The sequence below is a fragment of the Metopolophium dirhodum genome, chromosome 6, assembly GCF_019925205.1.
Source record: "Metopolophium dirhodum isolate CAU chromosome 6, ASM1992520v1, whole genome shotgun sequence".
Classification (NCBI taxonomy): domain Eukaryota; kingdom Metazoa; phylum Arthropoda; class Insecta; order Hemiptera; family Aphididae; genus Metopolophium; species Metopolophium dirhodum.
The window spans coordinates 986,583-1,003,556 of record NC_083565.1 but is presented as its reverse complement, the minus strand read 5'-3'; the positions used below and the strand labels follow the sequence as shown (position 1 = coordinate 1,003,556).

Below are 16,974 nucleotides of genomic sequence, written 5' to 3'. Positions count from 1 at the left end.
TATATTTTCCCTATTTTTATGATTCAATAAGGAAGGTTTATACTTTAGATAATAGATTGAACTAGGGTGGTTAATTCGCTATTCATAATCCATATAATATAATCAAAAATGCAAATTCATTATTAGTAATAAAATTTAAATTTAATATGGAAATTCGTGACTGATATACGATATGCCACAACTTATCTAAGTTATCTAGTTGTCTAAAAATTGCCTTATTTTATCGAATCTTTATCTTTACCTAATCCGTATATAGCGTGTGACTTGTGTAAAATATTATTTAATAAAATATAAATTTGACATAATATATACAGCCCGTGTAAAATAAAAATAAAATGTTTTCAAACAAGTCAATTGACGGAATTTGATTAAAAATGCGAAAAAATGACCTAAAAAATTCAAAACGTCAAAAAATGCAAAATAAAAGTTTCATAGATGGATTCGTTATTACATAATTCAAATTATGTACTCACAAAGCTATGTTTTACAATCACCAAAAAAAAATGCACTTTCCTATGAATTCACAGCCCTATTTAAAGGTATAACCACGGGGTCAGATTTAAATGTTTTAAAATTAGCAAAAGTGCACTAAAAATGAACTATAAAACGGCAATTATGTTCATAGGCGCAAATAGGAGGGGGGGGGCTGGGAATGCTTTGCCCTCTAGAATTTCTATAGCCCCACCAAAAACTAATGATTTCACTACTAAAATTTAAAAGTATCATAAGAGTATCAAATATAGACCTGATACAGCCCCCCAAATTGTAAACACTATTATTTATGTTCTTAAATAATGACCAAAACTTGTTTTAGTAATTCTTGAGTAAACAAAAGTACCTACGATCGACCAATTATGAATGGTCGGAACAAAATGTTTTGAATTAAGTACCAATTAAGTTTAATCTAACAATGCTTATCATGTATAAATATGCACTAAATATTAACAAATTACAATAATTATTGCACAAAAACGCCAAAACTGATGAAAATATGCAAAATAAATAAAAGTTTAAGTTTTCGATTCATTGATGTATCATGTATGAAACGGATTTTGTACCTACTCGAAAAGCATTGGCGCGGACTTTCTAAAAAATAATGCATTTTGTATTAAAAAGCGGATTACGGGCCCTATAGTTATAAGTATTTTAAAGTTTAGTTGAGCGGAGTGGATCATGTTGGTCTACTACCAAGGTATTCTAAATATAAGAGGTCCTCAAAAAGTCGTCAACTCGACAATAATAATATTATACCAAGTGGATTATTTTGTACCAGTCGCGGGGGACATGATATGACACCGGCCTACTGTGCAATTGCACAGTAGCACAGTCCCGAGTTTGTAACCAACAAATCAAAAAATCAATAACAGTTATTTTGTACAGACATCATATTAATATGTTCAAATAACATATTAAAATCAATAATAACGATTTTAGTTATTTTGTTGTAATTTAAAAATATTATTCGTGGGTATATGAAACTCTTATAGTACCTATATTATTATATTTTATACACATAAATACAGTGACATTTTATTGGTAAAAATTATTTTAACCTACCCACTGTTGTGCTAATACCTACCTAATCAATGCTAAATGCTAATAGTAAAATAAATTACTTTAATCACAATAATATCATCAAATAAACTTAGCAATATTTTAGGCTAACAGCCGCCTTTGCTCACAATCGTTTTTGTATTCGTATAAATTGATTTTATATCACAGAATTCAAATTTAACTCCATTACAGTGGACCAATTTGTAACCTACAACTGTACAGAGGACTAGAAGAGTGACACCCACTTACCAGCTTTTTTAATATTATTACTGTAATACTATCACAAAATATTTTTTATAATTTTCTATTCCATTGTGTAATAAGTAAAATGTTTATGCTTTTCACTCAAGTAAAATTATTATCAGTATTAAAGGTCTTACCTCATAATATGGTCCTTGTTAAAACTTGGTGAATATGGATCGCAGGTCCTAGGTTTAACTACTATTATTGATGGTGGATAACTTATATATAGTATTACCAATTATTACTATTATGAATAGTTATTCATAATAATATCTAAATGACTTAATAACAAATGAGATAAAATATCTTTCTATTCGATCAAATTCTGGAGTTAGCAGTTATAGAGACACTTCAAACAATTTCATCTTATAGAGATAAAAATTAATGTCAGATTATAAATAGTTTCTAAACAGCAATACCTTTGTTACATTTCACAATAAAGGATTATATTACTAATAGCATGACATACTTTTAAATTTTACTAGTATACAACATGTATTAGACAGAGTCAAAATATTAAAAGGAAAACAGTCCTTAATAAACAAGTGATTTTTTAGGAACCATCAGTACCTATGCAAGTAGTACCTACAAATAGGTATTATATTATAATTTAACTTCAAATTGTTTTCATTGAATTTAAAATTAAAAAAAAATAAGTAACATACTTTTATATTTAATTAGGTTGACTAAAAAGATTATACTTAAAACAGTGAAAAATGTATAATACCATTGATTATAAATACTAGTATTTAAAATCAATGCTTATACTTACATATATTTTTGCTAATATGACAAAAAACTTAATTGCTTTCTTAATATTTTTTTAACATGTTTTTGGGCCGGGTATAGATATTTTATATTTCTAACTGATTTTTCAAAATAGAAGTTGTTTTCGTTGCCATAGTTACTTATTAACAAAACAATGTTTATGATTTATAGATTTTCTTTGTAGATGAAAAATATTGAGAAGTGTTATGTATTTTTTTTACCATATACGATGCATGTATTAGTATTAAAATAAATATCTATTACAAATTTAAGATCTACTTCTGTTAAAATGTTGGTCATTTATTTATTTATTTATACAAGAGAGCAGAATTTAAAGTCTTCATTATTGGGTGAATTTTAATTATTGGAACTATCAATAAAATAATATTGTAATAAATGTTGCTTATTTTATTTTGAAAAATGTAATAAAATATGAATAATAATTATTAATAGGTAGGTACAATAAAATAATTTATACATTCATTTAATTTATTATTAAATAAAATATTTTTAAATGAACAACATAATATTATAATATCATAGTCTTATATAATATTGCACTTAATACAATTAAAATGTATTTCTTTAAATTTTTTTTTTTTTTTTAAAGACATTCTTACAGATTATCTTTTTTTTATACATTTAATTTCAATAAAAATAAGCTGCTGTAAGCAATTATATTTTTCATATATTTTTTTTCTAAAGTATAAACTCATTGCACAATAATACAAAATTATAATTTATGAATAATACATTTATTATTTATTATCGCATTTCTAACAATAAAAAATTTTTTATACAGGCACTTTTTTAAATTTTCCTTCACCGAAAAGCCACAAACATAATCGGTCCATTATATAAGAACCAAAGTAATCTAAAATAAGTACACTTATTAAAATAACTCGAAATTCATAGGGAAATTGAACAATTTCAAATTGCTCATTAAGTCCTTGCAAAGTACCCATACTTAAAAACAATATTACCATAATTGTCCCAAGTGTACTGTATAACAATGGCTTGTTTTCTATTAAATTTTCCATGAACGGTCTTCCTCGATAATTGACTGAAAAGGTACAAATTTGCAATGCCATGGAAATAATAAATACTGCACTGTTCACCACATTAGGTTTAAATTCGTCTACATCTGAATCTACAGAGTCCAAATCTGTACTGTTAGATAATAAACTGTCATTTGAAAACGGCAAAGTAGTATTCACAGGATCATTTTCCGCATAAACACCAGCTTCTTGGACTAAGAATACTAAACTACAAAAGTGTATAATAAATTGTAGTAATACAGTTGAAATTGTGTATATGTTGAATATATTTGGCAGTGGTCTCTGCTTGGATAAAACTTTTAAAGGTTTAGACCGCGAAATAAATAAAAATGAAGCTGCTAACAACAATCCCTGCAGTGTAGCTTGAGAATCACTAAATTTTATACCCTTAACATAAAGTACAGACTGACTATAAGCAGCAATAAGAGCATTCAACGCTAATATTTTAAACATCTGAAGTGTAGTAACCAATGTACAACGGCCCTGTTTAATCACATGACAAACACAAGTTACAGATGAAAATTTACTTGTAAAAGGAGCAGCAATACTAGCGTCCCCTGACTTTACCACGGTCACAGATTCTTCATCTATTTCTTTCATTAGTCTTTTCATTTGATCACCAACATTTTCTCCTGGTTTTCTTGATTTATTGGCAAACATATCTTTCTTTAATTTAAACTTTTCTTTACCTCTAGCAAGTATAGCGATACCAACATGTGCATGTTTCAAGGCACCAACATCGTTAGTACCATCTCCACACATCAACGTAGAATAACCTAATTCTTTTAACGTTACTATTATAAATTCTTTCTCTTTGGGAGCCACTCTAGCAAATACACAGACATGTGGTAAAATTTTTTTTAATAACTCTTTGTGATTTTGATTTAGGAAAGCTAATCCATCTCCTGTCAAACATAAATCATATGAATCGACTAATTCTTTAATACTTCCATTTAATGCGACTTGAATTTTGTAACTATCACTTATCCAACACCACGTGTTGTTGGTTTCTGAAAGTGTCAAAATGATTCGACTTGAAGATCGTGTGAAATTTAATTCATTAGCTACATAACATGCAGTCAATGCATTATCTCCAGTTATCATAGTTACCATATGGGATGAGTTCAAAAGTTCCTTAATAACATTCTCTGAATCTTGTTTCAAAGGACATGAAACTACTACAAACCCAACAAAATTTAAATCACATTCCAAGTCTTCTCTCTTTAAATTTTTTAAATCATTTGGAATGGCAGTCATTTCTTTTCTAGCGAGTGCTAATACTCTAGCTCCTCGACCAGCTAGTTCAAGATATGTACTATCATAATTATTAGGAATATTTAGTAACATTGACCTCAGCACTTCAGGGGCACCCTTGACACTTGCAATATGTATTATTTTATTTGTTGTCTTCGCACATTTATAAGATGCTAAAACAGACATTCTCTTTAAAGACGAAGAAAAATAAAATCTATTTAATATTTTCAACGGCGATATCTTTGATTTCTTTGGTACAATAAAATCATTTTTGGTCAAAATCCAATTTATTGCGTTCAAAGAGGCTTTTTCAACAGGATCCCCTACTAATGTATCCTCCAGTTGGACCAATGAGTGACAAGATGCTAAGACTTGAATAGTATGTTCAGGGGCTTCGATCATTGGAATCATATCTTTTTCAACACCAGCTATACCTTCAACAATTAAAGCATCTTTGGTTAAAGTGCCAGTTTTATCGAAACAGCATATTTCTACTTTACCAGCAAATGGAATTCTAAAAGGTTCAGTACAATATATTCCAAGTTTGGATAAGGACAAAATTGATGAATTCACAGCCAATGATAATTCAACAGGGAGTTCCGGAGGTATAACAGAAGTGAGAATAAGGGTACATTCAAGGAATAATTTATAACGACTCCTATTTGGATCCTCAGTGCCTTTAATCCACAAATAATAAGCTGCAGCAATTGCAAAAATTAACAAAAATAAAATAAATGCCAATGTTTCCATATTATTTGCAGTGACATGCTTGACACCGAATAATATTGTCTGTAGTAGATTACCTTGCGATGTGTTAAAACCGGTTCGTAACACATAAGCAATACAGCCATTGTCTGGAGGGGCACGCACGCTTGATGTTACTTTTATAGGAGAAGTATGTTGAACTACTTTTGTACCACTAAATAAAATATGTAATTTCTTATCAGATTCAAAATCTAAATTTCTTGTATGATCGGCAATATTTTCAATAGATTCTTTCATCTGTGGAATAGATTCACCAGTCAGTAAACTTTCATCGACAATACATGAACCTCTTAAGAGTAATAAATCACAAGGAACAGTTTGGTTGTTATTGGTTCTTGTAATAGATACAATATCGCCAGGCGTAAGTTCATCACTTAACAATGACTGCCATTTTTTATTTCGAAACACATGCAAATGAATTGGTTTATTACCCATATTCCTGATTTCTTCCATGTTACGTAACTGTTGCTTGACTAAGGTACATTCAAATAGTACCAACATCGCTAAGGTAAATAAAGAATAGTACCAATACTTATCAAAGCACCACAAAGCAATACAAAATACTTGAAATACAAAAAAAGGAGCTGTTGCCCTTTCGATAAACAAATCATTAAACTTAGGTAATTGTATATTAAGGCGATTTCGACCATACAATTGTACAGCTCTAGATAATTGTTCATCGCTATTGTAGCCTTTACAATTTCCATATTGTTCTATTGTATTAGCAATTGGAAATTCTAAAGAATGAAAACATTTCTTGTCATCATTCCATATATATTTAATTTCCTGGTACCTGAACCATGTAACGGTCTTCAGGTCTTGGTCTTGGAATGTATTTAACATCACTAATTCAGTGAATCCATTATTTGGAGTAGGTAATACTTTGACTACGGCAGCTTCTTTTGGGGAAGTGACACGTCGACACGATAATAGACATCTAAACGATACTGACCAATAACAGCTTAGTGAACACAATATTTGGCCGACACCGATGGCAAAAATACCGGCGAAAAAGAAATCGAGTAGATTGTCGGTGAAATAACAAGCAGACGACCATAAGATGTAGAGAACAACAAACGGAAAGATGGCTCCATGAAACGCGACAGGACGGGGCACGTATAAAGACACCGAGTCGATCAGATTGTCAATAGCCATTGTCGCGACTTTGAAATTAGAAAAAAAATTAAACAAAACAATTAACAGTTAATTATTGATACTGACTAGCAAATAACAACGGTACCTTGGACGCGTCGGAACTGGGGCGGGTAGTTCACGTCCAAAGAGCCAAAGTGACTGCACGGTTGGCCATCGTCGTGCGGCGTGAGATCGTCGGAACGAGGACTGCGCCGTGATCGGCGGGCACAGAATGGGCGTAAAGTTGTTGGCGACTGGAAACTACGTACTGAATGCTGATGTTAACGACTGAAAAGTTGCACTGATGTTAGACCGGTGACGGTGAAGTATGATTGTGGTCGTCGGTTCGTCTTTATCGGGAAAGCTTCTCACCGAGACCGGACCAGCAACAGGTCGGTAGTGCATCAGTGTAACAGTAGTCGTAAATCATCAACGTTGTTCAATATTCAATTTACGTTCAAAAAGAGATTTGACTTGGTAAAAACTGAAAACACTTGGCGTCGACAAGCTCTGGTAAATAATTAAGAAGCCACGAGCGAGCGAAATAACCATTTACCATTATCTTTATCTGTGAATTTATAATACTGCTAAGTGCTTACCACGGTTGTAGATATATCTCGTGAATTGGGTACTTGGGTGAAGATAAGTGATAGCGAAACAGGAACGGCGTTGCCAGTGTGGCCAACAATGAAACATGATCGCGGGCGGGCGTCGGGCGTATATTATTATGATTTATGATAAATGATAATACCAAACATTCCTTACATGGCTACATTATATTTTACACTTTAATATTGTGTATAATTAATTATGTCATAATCGTCATTAAATAATTCCATGACGTAACTACATCCAAGGTTTATAGAAATTAATAAATAATTATAATCATCTATAAACCTTGGGACTTTTAACACTTTTCTATGCTTGGGACAATTTATACAGCCCATCGCCCATGGGCGATGACTGATGGACGGGCTTCAGCAGGCTGTTGTATAAATTAAATTACAGGCGACAGAACATAGTTTACAACATTAATGACTACAACAGTAAATGTTGTACTCACTACTACATGCTACTTCGTCATATTTATTTATTTTTTATGTGTTTTTATTATTTATTTATGTGTCAATCTACTATCTGTATGATTATTGATACCTTGATTGATATCTATAATCGAATCACGGTTCACACCTTACAGGGTGCCGGGTGTATCATAAAAATAATATCATAAATTGTTTTCACCTTTATTTTTTACCAGCAAGCCGGTTGCACCGTCTCACGTTACGCTCGATGCCGATTGGTCAAAATTTGATTTGACGGGAGTTTAACGGTTCCGAGTTGTAGTCCAGACTCCCCGAGTTTCCTAATGACAATTTCCTCATTCCTCGTCCCTCGATCCCGCCGGCCACTGCCTGACGGTGTATACTGAATTGTGAATCGTGATCACTTGTAGTAAAGTCTTTTATTTAATATTTATTACTTGATATTCAAATGTCATTTTTACACGCTTATTATTATATTTAGCGATATATTACCTATTCTTATTTCTTGAATATTTGAAATTAATTATTAATTATCACCATCGTATACCAGTATTATTATAGTGTTATATACTAATACTGGTTGCGATTGTATTTAACATACCTACATTATATTTAGTTAGATTTTTACAGTTACTCTGATGTCTTGTTTGTGAATTTTTTTTCAATAATTTAATATTCGCCTGAACACGAACACAATTTTCACACTTTAGTCTACCTACGCCATTGTAACGTAAAACAACACAATTATTATAACTCAATGTGTGCTATACCTAATCATATTTATACTTCTATTTTGTAGGTAGCTCGTTCATTGTTGTAACATCACAATATCACACATTAGACACCTACCATGGCTACCAAAAAGTGAGTTTTTTACAGTTTTGAAACTGAAAGTTATATTTATTTTTTTAATACTACCTACCTAGTATTTATATCGTAGGTATTTAAGCATGTATGATTTTGCTTATGAGTTACATATGACAAATAGTTTGAGATTACGAAGTAATTATAATATTGTATTTTTTATGTAACAATTCTCATGATTCATTTTGAAAAAAAAATTCTAGCTTTAATTCACTTAACGTGTACCTACTACCTCCAAACTATAATCGTAGGCAAACTGGATTTAATAATATGTTACATGAAAGTACCTTACCTATTTTAAACCTTATAATGTTATTAAAAGAACTTTATTATTTTTTTCAATTAAATTAGTAAACAGCATAATTTACAGTTTATTATTAGTGTTAAGAGTTTATAAAGTTTATTTGTTTTTTACATAATTTATGGTTTTACAAAATATAATTGAACAATCATTTGACTATATACTTCATACAAAATACTATAATTCAAATGTATATAGCCTATATATTATATATGCCCAATATATACACAATGATAATATACCTGTTATAATAATTAACATTAAGTTAATATGTATTTGTAATAATTAAAAATTTGAATGTGTTTCTTATAGCAGATCTCGAATCATAATGAAGGAAAACAGAATTCCAATAGGAAAGAAAAAAGAAAATATAGAAAAGATTGTAGAACTAAAAAAAAGTAAGTTGTACCTATTTATTGCAAACACAAAATTGTATTTTGTGTCTGCGCGGCTTGTTGGCTGCTATACGACTGAGAATAAGTGACGCCCGCTGCTACTAGTTCTCAGATGGGTACCACTCGAATCCGTAGTAGTAAAAACCGTGCCACACATACTTGTGTTTGCTTATCTACCGTAACAACACCTTACCCATACCAACCCCAGTTCATAATCCCTTACAACAGCCAATGGCCATAATTCCCCTAGCTTAAGTTAAATAATAAAAAAAAAAATTGTATTTAAATTTAACATATTATACCTACCTATTTATTAATATCTGTTGTGAACAATATATAAAAATATAGGTTTCATTAACAAATATTTTATCTTGATTATCTATTTCCATAATTTACCAATATTTATATCAATTTGTGCTTTTGATATAATTATATAATTATATAATATGTGAAAAATATTTTAAACAATTTAATAAGAAAATAATGCCAGGACACATAGATAAATAATACCTAAAAAAATTTAAAAGCATGTTTAAAATCTATGTACAATAATTAATTTTGATGATGTAATTACAATTACAAATGTGTAGGGTGTAGACTGTAGGCAGTAGGTACTCAGCAGGTTAATTTTGTAAGACTAGGGTAGGTTCCTTGAAAAAGCTCGACAAGTGAATTTTGAATTTTTTGGCACCCATTATATATGTACACGATTTTCTTAGTAGGATTTTATAAGGAGATAATATGGAGCAGGAAGACAATTTTTAACTAAAAAAAAAATTTGTAGTCTTGCCACATCTAGGAGAAATAATTCCAATAATATTGGGGTATGTCCAGAACGAATATTATGTAAATTTTTTTTTTATTTTTATTGGGTAACCCGCGGCAACATAGGCCATTGGGTGTGGGGAGGGCACTGTAGGTTTTATATTGGGTAGGTTTGGTAGGTTTTATATTGGGTAGGTTGGTACACGTGTGTGTTGTGTTTGGCAGAATTTCTAATGGGGCACCCGTAGGTTTCTGCCGTGCCCCGGGGTGGGGGGATGGCGGCACTTGTTCTCCGGACACCGTGACTTGCACGGAGAAAAATGCCGCCCAGTGGTCGAGGATCGAACTCGGACCGGCTGTGCCGAATCCGTCACGTTAGACCACTCGGCCACCTCGTCCCCCTATTATGTAAATTGGATTATGCTAAAAGTTGAGACATCTGTAACAAATTCGTAGAGAATATCAAGGAGTCGATTTAGGTGAGCAGGACAGTAAGTTAGACCTGGAAGAGCAATGGTAGAACATAGTAGTTATTAAGGTATCTAAAACCTCTAGTGTTAGCAGAACGGTTATCCTAGCTAGGGTGAAATCACCACATTTAACTTCTGACAGTACTCGGACTTAAAATTAAATTATATTAGATACCTGTCAAAAATCTAAATTATCTGAAATTTTGTAATCATAAAATGTTAATAGTTTTGTTCTAATATTATTTTTTAAATTTTCTGACCTACTGTTGACCAGAATTTAAATGCAGTGCATTTATTTCTATTTTAACTTTAATGATAGATTTTATAAATACTTTTACTGTTTGATGAAATATTCTTGCTTCAATTCCAACATATTCATTAAAAAATATTCATAAGTGATATCTATTGGAATTATTTATATATTTTTTTATGCTAACTTGAAACTCGATAAATTTTTAGTTTTACAACTATAGTAATTGTAAATGTTCAAAGAACATATTATGACCTTATTCACTCAATAGTCATAATATTTTTGTTAAAAATAATTCTATTGGCCGGTGGTGAACTCTTGAGTTTTAAAATTATGTCAAAAAATAGACACTAAGTTTTTTCTATTCAGTATGTTCATATAACTATAAAAACTAAATTAAAAATGTTAATTTAATTTTAAATTTATTTAAATTGACATTTGTTAATGAAATTCAATTGAATATTAAATTAAAAAAATTGTATCTTCATATTATTATTAATATTAATTTATAATGTTTGAACTAAGTAATCACTGACACTGGAGAGTTTATTTGTACCCATCAGGTAGAACTGAAGTGGCCTCGAGAGAGTATAAAGAGGATATATTATCATATTATATCAAGCTTAACTTTTTTAATAGCTATAGATAACAATAACTGATGAGTTTTTAAAATACAACTATAAAACTGTTGGTAATGAGCAGGGCTCGGAACTTTATGCTTTTGCATCTTTCTCAGGAAGCTGCATATTTCTAATCTGATTTGATACAAATTAGTTTCATGAACCATACTATTGAAATACAACAATTTATGTTGCATATTTTTGCATATTTTACTAAATTTATGTGATTTTGAGTATATAAATGCATTTTATGTTAAAGCGTTTTAGAATTCAACAAAAATAAACAAGTTTTCAATAATTGAATATTGTAAATTAAATGACTTACTAATAAATAGTACCGTACATCATAAAATGTGGGAAATCTATTTGAACGCATTCTACTCTAAAATGGTACATGTGCTGCTCATGGTCTCTATAGAGTTTCAGAGGAAGTATATGAAATCAGTTTGGTACTGTTCGTAAAATTGTAGCCAACGTAAAAAAAATATTTAAAAAAGCACCATCACGTATACAAATTTTCAAAAATTACGCACCGGAGTTCCCTTTACTTCTAGAACCAATCATAACCCCTCGGATTACCTGCATCAATGCAGTTCTTTATTATTGTAAATACTATGAAAAATTTGTGATGTTGTTAATGTGTTGGATAGCTACTACTTAATACCTATCATTATTTAATAATCGCTGTATTCGATAAATTCTATTTTTTTTTAAATTTAGGATTCTGGGAATAGATTTAGTATAACAGCTCCAAATTATCAACAAAAAAAATATAAATAAAATATTTATGATCCAAAAATATTTTTTTTTTATAATTATACCTTAAAATATATATATTTTATAAAATAATATATGCATATTATACTGCATATTTGCGTCTTTTTAGTACATACGTATGCACATAATTCATAGTTTTTTAGCGCATAAAGTTCCGAGCCCTGGACTAATGAACATATTTGAATAGGATTTAAAAATCATTCTTTAATTTTTCTGTTATTGTTTTCGGTTAATATTTTTAATTTATCATAGTTATACATACATATGTAGTCACATAGTTACATTATTATACACTGATGTTTTGTTCATTAAAATAAATCCCAGTGGGTGCAATAGCAATAGCACCCACTGGCCCCTCTCTGTGGGCGCCCCTAATTAAATGTGTTCGTTCTCTCGTGGAATGGAGTATACAGTGTGTTCATGCTAAGAGAAGAGGTACCACTAAATATTTCCTCTTACCTCTTATAATATAGTAGATAGTATAATCCACTATCATTAAAGCAACAATAATTTAACTGATCTTATAATAAATCATTTTAGATGAGAAATTGGTTGTTGATCATGTCATTTCAAAAACAAAGACATTGAAGACATCAAAAATATCTAAGAAAACAAATAAAACCAATGAATATAAACTTGTTAACATTAATGTTGAACCTACTGATACATCGTTAACGATTCCAATTAAAAAACCAAGAATCAATCTAAGTACAATTAAAGAATTGAAAGAATTTGAAGAAAAATCCAATACCAAAACTATATTGAATAAAATAAAGATTGTAAAAGATGATACACCAACATTGATTGAAAAAGAAAATAATTTACAAGAAGATGTTGATAATATAGACAATTTAAATAACACAATTGACGAAATGAAACTGGTTGTCCCTGAAATTGTACTGAGTCCTTTCGTTTGTACAACACGTGGCCAAAAGTGGAAACCAAGTCCTCGCAAACCTCCAAAATTATCTGAGCTCTATGATCAATATGAAGATAACACTATTGCTGATAATTATAGGTATGCATAGTTGCTTAAAATACCTTCTATAGTTGTATGTATGAATTGTTGAAAAATTTGAAAATAATGTTGACACATTTAGATGTGTATTTTTAGTTTAATAAGTATTAATGTTATAGGAAAAAATTGGACAGAAAAACTATTGAACTACAAAATAAAGTTAAATATTGGGCAGAATTATCTTCGGAAAAAGGCAGTGAAGTTCCACAAGTAAATTATAGTTTAAATTCAATTGTTTTATCAATATTTATACAGTGTGATTCGTCAAGCATGCTCACTCCCATTTTTTCCTTTAATAATGAATTTATTCAAATGTAATTTTTAAATATACTTACCCAAAGTCAATTATTTCAAATTCTTGAATTTTTTTTTGTATTACTAAATGCGGGTCCTATGGTAATACAAACTTCTGGTTTTAAAATAAGAACCCTCCTTTTTACTGTAAATTATTTAGTGAATAGCCAATAGACAAATACTTATGACTAAAATTTTCAAATCATTATAGCCCCCATATCTTATAAACACATTACCATGGACCTATTATCATTAGAACATTAGAATAAGTTAAATAACTAAAAAAAACTACTCAAACAAATTTTGATTCTGGTATATCACATTTTTTAGAAAAATTATTCACTGAATAATTTACTGTTGACAAGTGGTGTTCTTATTTGAAAAAGAGAAGTTTGTATCTTCACAGGAGTAGAAGACACACTTTAAAAAATACAAAAAAAATTTATAGTAAGGACTATATTTAAAAATACCAAAAATCATATTTTAAATAACTGCATTACCAAAGAAAAAAGGGAGATAGTTGCTTGGTGAATCACACTGTATTTTGACTAATTTACTTATTAACTACTAAGTATCTATTAGATAAATACTATTTTATAATATTTGTACAAATCAAATAAATATGTTTTGAAATTTGATCAAAATTCCAGTATATCAACTTATAATTAGTATGAAATAACTTAAAACTATTAATATTAAAATTATATTAATATCTTGTTTTAGTCTGTCAAAGATGAAATAGATGTTGCTTGTGGACAAACAAAACTTTTGACAACTGATAAATTTATGCAAATGCGTACTCTGATAAATGAATATGATAATAAGTCTGGGCAAATGCTCATAACCACAGACGATTTAGATGGCTTTTGGGATATGCTTTTGTTACAAGTAATTAATATTATGTTATAATGAAATTTATACTAAATAATAAACATTGTAAAATATAATTTAGGTTGAAAAATTAGAAGGCCAATTTAGTCAACTTGACATATTGGAAAAAAATAATTGGGCTCCATTAAAACCAATTGCTAAAAAGGTAATTAATAGACTACCAACAGTATATAAACGTCCAGTGGTAAAATCGAAATTTGCAGATTTTATTAAAAGTAAGTTTGGATTATTTAGTATGGTTCTTTTTTTTTAGATATATATGTGTTGCATTTTTATTTTTATGTATTGACAATAACTAATACTTATTAATTTATAATTTAACAGACCAAAATTCTAAGGAAAAGAAAGCTACACCTAATAGTACAAACTCTAATGAAAAAAATGATTCGAGTAACTCAAAGTTCAATGAAATGAAACTGTCTAATAACACTTATCGTGAGTTTTTGATTAATATAATCTTTAGTTTTTGATAATTTAAAATGATCAAATAAGAATAATATCTTTCACCTAGTAATAAGTTACTATCATTTTATTTATTGGTTATTCAAATTAAGCTATGTAAAATATTTGTTGGATCTGCTATCAATTATAAATAGCAAATACTTATTTGAATTTTAATAATGACATCTTATTTCTTTTACTACAAATAGAACAAATATTTTCTTAAATAGAAATGTTTGACTGTTTAAAGTATTTTCATAATATGTATCTACAATTTATATTTATAGTAACTTCAAGTACTCCAACTACTTCAAATCAAAAAAATACAAGTTTTACCCCAGTACTGTTGAAGACCATAGAATTATCATATGTGGCTCGTAGATCAGGCATGACTCCAATAGTACTAGCTACACCACATGTATCTCCATTAAAACCGGCATTGAAAAATCCTGAAAATGAGAAAGGGACAAAGCGCAAAAACATACAATTTGAATCTCCTAAAAAAATTGTTGATGGATTTGTAACACCTGAAAACTCATGCAATGGTAAATTAAATGTCATAAGACATGAATTGTAATACTTTAAATTATTCTGTAGAGTATGTTTTGTATGATATTGATATTTTTATTATGTACACATTTGTAGATGATATAAGCCATAAAACCATTAAAAACAGAGTTGTCACCCCTCACGCTTTAAAAACATCCAAGGTAAACCAGAACAAGGTTATTAGATCTCAGAACAACCCCATTAGTTCATCAACCACTAACCACACTGGCAATAAAATTAACCTAAAAAGGACTATCAAAGCACAAACAGAAAAGAAGGAGACAATAAATAAAAAGTTTGTTGATGAGCAGGATGGCAAATCATCTATAAGGCGTTCTTCTAGATTGGCCAACAAACCTTTAAAAAATTACAAATGTTAATATAAATTTTATGATTTTTGTATACATTTTTTTTTTTTTTATTAGTTAACAAAATGTTTAAATTTAAAACATATCATCAACAAGTAAACCTAGAAATCAAGATTCTCGACAAAGATGATTAACTTGTGTTGTAGTATTTTATTCAAATGTTTTATTCTGATTTTTTTTTTAATTATCATTAAACATTTATTTATTTTTAAACAAATGTGTGATTTTAAAATTTTAAAATTATTTTTTATTTTACTTAAAATATACTTATTCTCATGGGTTTCTTGACATAATATTCTTGTACATATTCTGATGTTTTAGCATTTCCAAATAAACCCCATACTTTCTTTTATGATACCTGTAAATATATTATACTTTCATATTATTATGTAATTTCAATAACAGTATTAAACATTTTATTTGTGCCATAATAATATGCAATGTTAAATTTCCAGTTATATATCTCAAGGGAGGATGCCTAGATAATTATATGGCTAATTTATATAAATTATTAGATGGATAGTTAACTATTTTTTTCCATTTTCAACACTTATGGAAATTTGGTTCCCCGCTTCCCCCGGTGATCTATTGGTATCACACAAATTGGTTACGATGAACTTCCAATTTAAAAACAACTTAATTGTTAATCAAATGTTAACTTTTCAACTATACTTGTAAAATTATTGTATATTCAACCAACAAAACTAACAGTTTAATCTCCATTTCACATAGAACTTTAGAAGTGTCTACAACTCCTAGGTATCAGATATGGTTAACACGTTTGTGTGTATAGTCCATAGGGTAATTACTCTATGGTATAGTCCACGATTTAAGATGGTATAGGTACTATCTTTGATCGTGGTATAGTCATATAAGCTAAAGCTATGTATGTATGTATCTATATATCAATACTAAATACTAATAATAAAATAGGTATATAATAATTAGTGTCATTAACGTTTCTTTTGTATAGGAATCCGTTCAATTCCTCGTTCCTTTAATTTAAATACGAATTTGTTCAATTCCTCATTCATTTAATATCATGAACTATGATGAGATAGTGGCGGCCATGAACTGTCACCAAGTTCCTTATATCGGTTCTAGCGGTCAAATACATAGTAACAGAAAAACGAATATAAAGATTGGGCGCTA

At 29.4% G+C, this 16,974-nt stretch overlaps 3 protein-coding genes across 13 annotated transcripts in view; 1 reads left to right on the top strand and 2 right to left on the bottom strand.

Moving 5' to 3' along the window:
- Positions 1-3,223: 3,223 nt before the first annotated feature.
- Positions 3,224-7,367, bottom strand: LOC132946508 (endoplasmic reticulum transmembrane helix translocase). The gene is made up of 2 exons (XM_061016544.1): positions 6,883-7,367; positions 3,224-6,805 (listed from the first exon to the last, which is right to left on the bottom strand). Exon 2 carries the CDS (start codon positions 6,795-6,797, stop codon positions 3,360-3,362), a length of 3,438 nt encoding a protein of 1,145 aa, XP_060872527.1. The 5' UTR covers positions 6,798-6,805; positions 6,883-7,367; the 3' UTR covers positions 3,224-3,359.
- Positions 7,368-8,079: 712 nt separating this feature from the next.
- On the top strand, positions 8,080-16,039 carry LOC132947068 (uncharacterized). 8 transcript variants are annotated; one of them, XM_061017254.1, is made up of 11 exons: positions 8,080-8,228; positions 8,450-8,544; positions 8,619-8,683; positions 9,297-9,382; positions 12,802-13,279; positions 13,399-13,489; positions 14,297-14,461; positions 14,526-14,679; positions 14,789-14,899; positions 15,193-15,450; positions 15,551-16,039. In XM_061017254.1, the coding sequence occupies exons 3-11, from the start codon at positions 8,670-8,672 to the stop codon at positions 15,832-15,834; spliced, it is 1,641 nt and encodes a 546-aa protein (XP_060873237.1). In that variant the 5' UTR covers positions 8,080-8,228; positions 8,450-8,544; positions 8,619-8,669; the 3' UTR covers positions 15,835-16,039. The 8 variants fall into 8 exon arrangements, with proteins under 8 accessions (XP_060873237.1, XP_060873235.1, XP_060873239.1 ...); XM_061017252.1 differs by having other exon boundaries at positions 8,450-8,549; XM_061017253.1 differs by having other exon boundaries at positions 8,092-8,228; positions 8,440-8,544.
- Positions 15,837-16,974, bottom strand: part of LOC132947066 (FGGY carbohydrate kinase domain-containing protein) — a 44,406-nt gene continuing 43,268 nt past the window's right edge. For all 4 annotated transcript variants that reach the window (XM_061017245.1, XM_061017243.1, XM_061017244.1 and 1 more), the window contains one exon: positions 15,837-16,180. In XM_061017245.1, the coding sequence (XP_060873228.1) occupies positions 16,096-16,180 (85 nt within the window). In that variant the 3' untranslated portion in view covers positions 15,837-16,095. The remainder of the gene's footprint in view (positions 16,181-16,974) is intronic.